Source organism: Chinchilla lanigera, unplaced genomic scaffold (assembly GCF_000276665.1).
Source record: "Chinchilla lanigera isolate Chin_1 unplaced genomic scaffold, ChiLan1.0 scaffold00012, whole genome shotgun sequence".
NCBI classification, from domain to species: domain Eukaryota; kingdom Metazoa; phylum Chordata; class Mammalia; order Rodentia; family Chinchillidae; genus Chinchilla; species Chinchilla lanigera.
Genome location: NW_004955413.1, coordinates 11,577,165 through 11,587,034, shown reverse-complemented (window position 1 = coordinate 11,587,034; position 9,870 = coordinate 11,577,165). Strand labels below are relative to the sequence as shown.

Sequence of the window (9,870 nt, the reverse complement as noted above, 5' to 3'; positions counted from 1 at the left end):
GTTTTCTGACCATCACTGGGATTTACTGTAGAGAGAAATAGAGTAGATACAGGACCCGATGTTTTCAGAAGAGAAAATAGGAAGAGCTTTGAGTGCAACAGCTACAATCTCTGAATTGGAGAGTTTCAAATGTGCCATGGAAAAGCAGGAAAAAGAGACTTCTTTTCGCCAATAGCACCAAAGGCACACTGCTGTGTACCAGCACACCCCAGGCAGGACATATCAGCAGCACCAGATGAGCTGACACAGGCCCACCTTTCGATAGCATCATCCCAGCTGCCCCGCACAAACCAATCTTAGAACTCACAATGAAAGCCTGGGGCTCAAGATAATGCTTCTTGGCTTCAAACACAGTGAAAACATGCCTTTTCCTGACTTTCTGGGAACGTCAAAGTTGAACGGCAGGGCCTGACCCTGAACATGCCTTTGGCATTCCCCTGTATACAGAATAGATTAGGGGCTTTTTTTTTTTTTTAATTGGAGACTAACTTGAGTCATTTTGTAAACCCTTATCTGGTGCATGCATCCGGCTATCTCAGAGAAATTTCAACTTGGTAAAGAAGCCCAGAGCTGATTTCTGCCTCCTGGAATGCTCTTAGTTGTTGGTAGTCAACAGACGTCTCAACACAGACAGGCACAGAGGAGGTTCCCGCTGAGAAAGAAAACACAGACAGAGAAGTCGGAGAGCTCATTTCAGGATAAAGCTTCAAAGGAAAAGAAGTGCTTTCAGCATAAACAAAGCTTGCCCGTGGACCAGCAGAGGCAAGAGGATTCTTCTTCCAGGTATTGCTGGTCCCGGGATGAGGATGATGCTCCGAAGTGGACAGCTGGCCCTCCTGCTGCTGCTCTGTGGCCTGCAGACACCCACGGGGTGCTCTAAGGTAGGTGGGACAATTGAGGAGCTGGTCTTTCCATGATCCCCTTGCTTTAACACGATGTTCACCTGGTGACAACTTCCAAGGGGCCCAAACCAGTGCGGACAAATCTATGGTACACATGCTAGTTGTTTCTCTTTTAAAACGAAAGTCTTAATGTATGAGTTGGGTTTTTTCCTAAACTAAAACCTCAGTATTTGGGTTTAATGGCAGTGTTGGCACTTTGCAATAAATAACTGAGTTCCGGGTTGCAGTTTGGCCACTCGTCTCTAAAAGATTCACCATTACTGGCCCAAACCATAGCCATTAGGGATTTAATTTCATTCAGACATTTTCGCAAATTATGTGAGTGAAGTATGTTGACAGTTTTCAGACAGTTATTAAAACTTTAAAATTCTTTACAGTTTATCGACAGCATTGGGGAAGATAGTGGAATACAGGATTATTTTCTTGATTCTCTATAATAATTAAAAATATTGCTTCTATAAGGCACATAAGGCAAAATAAACTAAGTCTACTTGACATTCAACTGTCTACATCTTGACATTAAACTAAGTCTACTTGACATTCAACTATCACAAAAAATTCTATTTTTAAGGTTTATCATTTAAAGAGTTGTACATTGAAAATAATCTAATGCTAAGAGATAACTGTACATATTTGAGATCTAGGAATTTTCAACAAAATGTTGAGTTCCTCATAGATCTGGCAAAACTGGAATTTTGGGTTTGGTTTGGTTTGGTTTAGTTGTTTTAAATAGGTTCTGAGACCTACTTTTAAATCTGCTCATAAGAATTATTGGTTAAGATCACTTAATCGGTCTAAAAGACTATGGTTAATACATAACCAGATGATATGTCATCACAAATCACATAGTAAATGTACCAAATGTGTGTTTTTCAGTTCCAGTCCCAAGATCTTTCACATTAGAGAGAATCTTGCCTTTTAATGAGCAAGATGTGAATGTGGAAGATACTGTTTATTAGAGAGGCATTTTTTTCTGCCAAGAAATACCTATTTGAATTTAAATAATTCAAATAGTTTTAAATGGTGAAGTAATCATACCCAGTAAACCTCTAACTTCAGTTTCATATAGACTAGATGCCAAAAAGTAATATTCAGTTGGCTTCTCATTTAAAAAAAAAAAAAAAAAAAAAAAGCTTTTTCTCAAGAAAAGGGACTTTCCTAGGAACACTCTTGATCACTTTCCAAACTTTCCCTCACCCTCCTCCCCTGGATCTGGACGAACTACTTTGCTGCTAGGAAGCATTACTGAGTGTGCTGAGTATGCGGAGTATGTATGCCCTTCCTTCTGGGAGTTAGCCTGTGGCGAAGAGAATGAGTTCTCTGTTCCTCTAGGATAAGAATCATGTCTGGGACCCAGGGCTGCTTGCAACTGAGTGAGCAAGCCTGCCTCACTTCACAAAGTGTTCTTCTTTTTTTTTTTTTCCTCCGGTATCGGGAACCGAACTCATGACCTTGCGCTTGCCAGGCAGGCGCTTTGCCGCTGAGCTAAATCCCCAACCCCTTCGCAAAGTGTTCTTAACCCGCCTACATGCCATCAGCCCTAAAGATGTGTGCGCCAGTGAAAGAGAATGGAGAGTGATATTCCAGCCTTCATTTTCAGAATCTGGGTAGACATGAGCGTTGTTACTTACTGGAGTCCCTCCATGGAGAACCAAATACTACTGATCTGTTAAGGCTTTTATCCAATTAAATTCAAAGATATAATATATGTTTTAGGCCTTGATAAAAGATATATTCACAGTAACATCCCTGAGAGAATACAAAGTGGGAGTAGAGGAAACAGAAAGTATAATTAAACTATAAGGTTATTAACTTTTTCTTCCAAGTATGTAGTAAGCAAAAACACTATGATTTCAGGGACACAAAACATTTACTTACTCCCTGGGAAGATGATTTTTTTCAGCTTTCAGTTATTTATCAGACTAAATTCAATCTTTAACACAGGTCCCTGTTGTAGAAATGATTTTGAGTAGAACTTCAGCAAACACTGGTTTGGAGGGAAAGACTTGAGCTTTATAGAATGTAGCATATCTGTTACCACATTTATTATCTGATTTGAATAATTAAAATCAAGGTTTTTTTTCTCTTATTTGTAGGTTACAATTAAAGTCAATTTTGACTTGGCACCAGATTCCTTTGATGATCAATACCAAGGCTGTAGCAAACAGGTCATGGATGAGCTCAGTCGAGGAGATTATTTCACAGAGGAAATAGATGCCCATAAGAATTACTACGGGGCATGGCAAAAAGCCCACTTAAACTGGCTGAGCCAAGAAAAAGCTCTCCCCGCCAACATGACAACTATACATGCTCTGGCTCTCTTGGTTTACACACTGAATAACCATGTGCGCTCTGACTTTTCCAGGGCCATGGCCAACGCTGCCAGGTCTCCACAGCAGTACAAACATTCATTCCATTTCAAGTATCTGCACTACTACCTGACCTCAGCAATCCAGCTGCTGAGGACAAAGCTCAGCATGACGAGTGACACTCTGTGTTACGAGGTATACCATGGTATGAAGGATGTCCACCTGGCAGCCAAGATAGGTGACACTATTCGATTTGGCCAGTTCCTTTCCACCTCCCTCCTAAGAGAAGAGGCACAAAAGTTTGGGACAAAAACACTATTTACCATATCTACCTGCCTGGGTGCACTTGTACAAGACTTCTCCCTCCGGAAGGAGGTCCTGATCCCTCCCTATGAGTTGTTTGAAGTTGTAAATACGAGCTACCACCCCAAAGGAGATTGGATGCAATTGCGGTCAGCCGGGAACTTGAGCACATATAACTGCCAGCTGCTAAAAGGTAATCTTGGTCTAATTTTGTTTCACTCTTGTCAGAATCACATACCACTACACTCTTAGAAAAGTTATTTTTCCTGTGTGGGCTTGGAGGGTGACAAAAACATGGAAATTGACCACCAGTAATACTAGAACTGAAAGATATAGAGAAAAGGTACTTTATTTATTGATTTTGCCTATCTTCTTTTTCTTCAACTAACTCTAAAAAAATGGTTTTCTGAAATGATACTATAGTATGCTCTTATCCACACGTGATATGTTCCAAAACCTCTGGAGATGTGTGAAAAACACAGTACCAAACCCTACATATACTAAATTTTCCTATATATACAGACCCGTGATAAAATTTAATTGATAAACTAGACACACTGTTATGGCTTGTGTTTAGATGTTCCCCCAAAGCCTCATGCAGTTATAGGTGGGGCTTTTTTAGAAGTGCCTGAATCTAGAGTGTGTGGTGCTACAGTTGATTCATGGTGCAATGCTAGGATCAAGGGCACTGGGATTAAGGGTGTGAGTGCTACTTGCTGTAAGTAGCCTGGATAAGATAGAAGAGATAGAAAGACCTGTGGTCATCCCTTGCTGCTTTGCTACCTTCTGCCCACCATGAACTGTTTCTCCTCTGCAATGTTACTCTGTCTTGAAGCTAGCCAATTGTGGACTGAAACCTCTACAAACTGAGCTAAATAAACCTTTCCATCCTTTACCTTTGGGTGTCTGGTCTTTTGTCTCAGCAGCAAGAGAAAAATAACTAAGACACACAATAATAGATTAACAATAACTATTAATAAAACAGGACAATTATAACAATATGCAGTAATAAAAGTTATATGAATATGTGCTCTCTCCGAATACCTCAATGTCCTGTACTCATCTTTCTTTCATTTATGGTTATCTGAGATGATACAATGCGTATAGGAGATGGGGTGAAACAAATAATGTAGACACTGCAACGCAGTATTAGACTACTACATAAAGGTTACTTGAACACAAGCACTATGATGTTGTGACAGTCTACCTGACAGTGAGATGGCCACAAAGTGTCCGATGGGCAGGTAGATGTAGAGTGCAAAAGTACTGAAAAAAAGAGTGATTCACATCCCAGGTACAAAACAGCAGGATGGCATGAAATTTCTTCATGCTACTTGGGATGTTGTGCAATTAAAAACATATAAATTATTTATTTCTGGAATATTCCACTTAAAATTTTCAGACTGCTGGGCATGTGACACATGTATAAACTCGGTTGCTCAGGATGGTGAGGCAGGAGGATTGTGAGTTCAAAGCCAATCTAGGCAACTTAGCAAGATCCTGTCTCAAACTTTTAAAAATATAATAATAAAATAAACTCAGATCATAATTGATCATGGATAACAAACTAAGAAAGCAAAACTGTGCATAAGGGGTGATTACTGTAGTATGTGGGAAACTTTAGAAAGAAAAGAGAGTGCATAAAATAAAGCATTTCTTACCTTCTCTTTTAAACATGTTTTTTGCTCCTTGTCATAGTTATCACTTGCATAAGGGGTTCTAAAAGTAAAAAAGGAAATAAGATTTGTTCATTTATTTTCCATTTATTAATCATTCTCTGACCATACAGAATGAATAAGGCAAAATCATGATCCTGGAAGTACTTTTGGTCTGGTGAGAACTGAGAATATGAACAGGTGTATAAGCTTGGAAGTACTAAGTGCTATACTAGATGTCTGAGCAATGAGTCATGGCTGTTCTGTGCAAGGAGTTACTCATTCTCTCTGAGGAAGCTAAAGAAAACTTTCTAGTAAAGGGCCATGTGAGACTTGCACTGGGGTAGAAGTTTTCAGTAAAAGAAAGAAACATCATTTCAAGCAAAGAACAGCATATACTAAACCACAGGGGTTTCAAACAGCCTTGTCTCTTTAGGAACTCAGGGTTTTGGGGTGGGTGGAGGGCAAGATGTATAGGATGTAAGAAGAGGGTAGGAACAGAAAGGGAACATGGGTTTATACAGGCAGGAGAGTTATATGGGGCTGATTGTACAAGGCCATGCTAAAGACTTTTGAATTTCATGCTGTAGGTAATAAGAGGTCATTAGATGTCTTTGTGGAAAGGAACATCAACTAGATCGATATTTTAGAAAGAGCTCTGAGGAGTTTGTGAAAAGTGACCTGAATCAAGGGAAATTATACGGAAAACTATTAAGCTCTTTCTTAAAAGGAAAGAGGGCTGACTCAGTCTTACCTTTTTGTGTTACCACCTAGTTGTTTGACAGAGGGGCCGTTCTAGAGCCTTCTTTGATCCAAGAGGAAGAATGTCTTTCTCCAGATAGGAAATCACTCACATTCATAGTTAACTGCAACTGAGCTGAATCTATCATTGAACTATGCCTAAATATGTCTGTGTTAGATACTTTCCTCATTGCTGACACAAAATACCTGACACCAAAAGTAAAGGGGAAAGGTTTGTTTGGCCCGCATTCTGTAGAAGTGGCCTACATTCAGTCTATAGTTGGCTGGCTCCAAGGCAGAGCGGTACATGGCAGAAGGACAATTCACAGAGCCTACAAGGTAGCAAAAGCAACAAGGAAGGGGAGATAAGTCTCTCTGTGTTCCTTTCTGTGCAGGCTACCTGCCCTAGCCTTAATCCTAACCAGGGCTATGCCAACCCTATCAGTGAACTGATTTACTAATCACACACCCTAAATCCCAGCACCACACCCTCTAGATTCAGCCACTTCTGAAAAGCCTGTCCCACATGACTACATAAGGCTTTGGTGAACATCTAGACACAAGCCACAAAACTGTCTCTTTGCTATCATTCTTTTTGTTTATAACTCAGGCTCAGCATCTCTCAGCATCTTAGAGTTGTAGTGTGGTGAAGATCTTCACACCGGCATCCACTTTGAGGTCCAGGTCACCTACCCATGCTTTTATTTCCTCCCCTCTTTCCTTGGAAGCATGCCAACAGGACTAGTGGAATGAGTATCCTCACCACAGACCCAGGAGAATAACGTTTATAGGAGACAAAAAATGACAGTAGAATTTAAAGAAAATAAAGAGATGAAGATAATAAATGAGAATATCCACAGCCAGGTTCCAGGACATTTTAAAACTACACATGCCTATTACTTCATTCTTTCTCATCTTGATTTTGGGACATATAACTTTTCCACTAAGGCAATGAAAGCAGTAAAATATATTCAGTGAAAAAAATCATAAATCATTTATGTTAATGAAATAGTATGAAACTGAGGGAGAAAGGTATATAATAGAAACTGTGGCCCATATTCTGTCACTCCACTGGTCTCAGAGAAAAGTGTTTCAGGATCTCCCCTATCCCTCCATAAACTAATAATCTTTGCTTCCCAGTGGAGAACCTATGCATATACAACTTTAACTGAGTTTTGAGTTAAGACTTAGCTGGAATAGCTACACATATTACTAGATTGCAGAAGTTTTGTTGGTCTTGAGTAAATATTTGAAATCAGAAATCACACTGAGGGATCAGTATTATTGTATTTCCTGTAAGCTCTTTTTGGACAGACCTTGCCTATATAGTACTTCAGGGGTACACATGGAATGAAGGCAATGTTTGACCCCAGATCCACCCTAACTGGGTTCATATCCAACCTGTACCATTTATTAGCTACATGTTCTTGGTCAACTTGCTTAAATTCTGTTTCCTTATCTACATAATGCACATCATAAGAGAACTTCATAGAGCTTTTGTGAAGATTAAATAAAATGTGATCATAAGCTATCTGTACATTTTTATAGGATACAATGGTAAATGGCAAGTTAGGGTTAGCTATTAACTTAGTCCATAGGCACAGAGAGATGCTCAGTCACATTTCCTGAATGAGGGGGTAAATAATGGTGAATGAATGAAGCATCCTCTTCCACACTTCTGAGTGTCCTTGGCCTTGGGTCATATAAGCATTTAATGCAACTTCCAATACTGGAAGACCTAGAGAAGAAAAATATTATAGAAGTTTCTACCCCTTGTCAAGATAAGAAGCTGTTGTCAGAAAGTCACTGATCTGTAATGTTGTCACTTGTACTGTAACTATAGCTAATGAAATTCATGAATTAGAAATCTGTGTAGCCCTAAGAAAAGAGCTTCTAAATAGCAGAATAAAATGTCATTGGTATACAATGTTATAATTTTTTTATAAATTAAAGTGAAGAGGGTCATGTCAGAGGTATTACATAATCAGCCAAAGCTGGAATTGACTCACTGGCATTGTGGTGACCCAATCACCACAATTATGAAACTATCCAGGAGGGAGAGAGAGCGTGAGAAATAAACTACAGTTACAGTTGTACCTTCTTTCCTTTAATCCTGAACTCTTGATCTTAACTGCCTGACCCTCATCTGCCATTGCTTGGTTGCTAGCATAGTCACTTTAGTAGAGGGCAAAAAAAAAAAAAAACACTATATAGTTTTGGCTTGGACAGAGTCAATATTCACTTATCTCTACTGAATTAAAAAAAAGTTTTCAGTTAGTCACTGTAGTGCTTTTTTTTCTTTAATCACAAGCTAATCTTTAATGATCCTTAAGTCATTTCAATTGGTTAAGAAGTAATATTCTACTTACCCCAAACTTTCTGGAAAAGTATTGGGCTGACCTACATATGAACCACAGTATTACAGACAGATGAATTAGGTAGAAATACTTTAGGCAGTCAGACAGGGCTGGGCCCTCTATAGAGTCAAGACTAAAGGTGAAAAATCCACTATAGCTGTGGCCAGAGACACAACAGTTGGAGGCCGGGCCTCAAGATAACAACAAAAGAAACAGACTTACTTATCCCTGAAGGGGTGAGATTAGTGATACAACATGGTCAAGATAGGCACTAGTTACCTCACAGGGCAGCCAAGACCCCAAATCCTCACCTACCTGGGATCTTTCCATGCCCACTAAGTGACCTGCTTCCCCATTGGCTCAGTATTACTTAAGCAGCTATACTTACTATCTTCTTGTTGATCATAGCTGTAACCCACATTGTACCCATATTGGTTTTGCTCTATAAAATTTCCCTATACAGTGAGGTCACCAGGTTATCCATTTGCAACCCCTCCTGTTCCTCTGACAGGAGGTTTCTATCCTTCCAGTAAATGTCTTCATACTCTTATAGTCCCTTATATTAATTGGAGGTCCATATATCATCCCTATGTTATATGCTTATGTCAATATCAGAACCTCCAAATATGATATAAAGGAAATATTACAATTCCTAACCTGCTGGATGTCTGAAACGCTGAGTTCATGTTCTCTAAAATCAAGGAATAAATTCTAAGAATAACAGAGGTTAAGAGTAACAAGAGTTGATTGAAAGAAAGATAGCATTTGTCTAAAAGAGACAGAAGGAGGCCTGGAAAGTGGGTTGCCCTCTGACCCCACTTCTCAAGGGTGTTTTATTAAGCAGAATCATGAGGTGAGGCAGGTTCAACGTGGAACAGAACTATAGTCAACTAATAAGATTACCAGTATAGTCGTTTAGGTAACATTGATCCAATGAGATGTCACAAGATGGGTGTAAGGTGGGACAAAACTATGTTCAACCAATAAGATTACAAGAAGTATAGTCCCTTAGGCAATACTGATTAAATGGGGATCAAATAGGGAAGCAAGTTACATAGCAAGCATACATGGAATGAACAAGGATTTTCCAGGAAGGAATGAGCTAGGAAGGTTTTGATGCCTCATCCAAGGTGATTGATGCCAATTTAGAATATCAATCACTGCTGTTCCTCCTTGGGGGGAGAATATGGGTGTAGTCTGTCCTCTTTTTCTTGAAACCTGGCCTACAGGGAAGGTGTCTCTGGCCACAGTTGTCTTCTGTGCTGAGGGGCCAGCCCTGTCTAATATTTATAACTGTCTATAATATTATCACCCCTGTAACAACAGGAAGAGGAAAGTGGCATTGTCGTTCATATCTGAGGGTCCTTCCCTAGGAGGGAGTGAGGTCAGGTGGCTCCCAGACCAGGTTTTCTGGACAACTGCTTTTGTCCCTTTCATTTCTCTTGCTAACCTCAGCCTAGGGAATTCACCAATGGAGTTTTGGAGGACTGGCAATCAATTCCTCATGAACTCAAGCCTCTCAGGGGACCCTTTCTTATTCTTTCAGGCTTTGTTCTCTCTCTCTCTCTCTCTCTCTCTCTCTCTCTCTCTCTCTCTCTCTCTC

General features: G+C 39.8%; 1 protein-coding gene across 1 annotated transcript in view; it reads left to right on the top strand.

Annotated features, from left to right (window-relative positions):
- Positions 1 to 486: 486 nt before the first annotated feature.
- Positions 487 to 9,870, top strand: part of Art4 (ADP-ribosyltransferase 4 (Dombrock blood group)) — a 16,770-nt gene continuing 7,386 nt past the window's right edge. The window contains exons 1-2 of the mRNA XM_005379011.2: positions 487 to 881; positions 2,999 to 3,707. Of these exons, the coding sequence (XP_005379068.1) occupies positions 801 to 881; positions 2,999 to 3,707 (790 nt within the window). The 5' untranslated portion in view covers positions 487 to 800. The remainder of the gene's footprint in view (positions 882 to 2,998; positions 3,708 to 9,870) is intronic.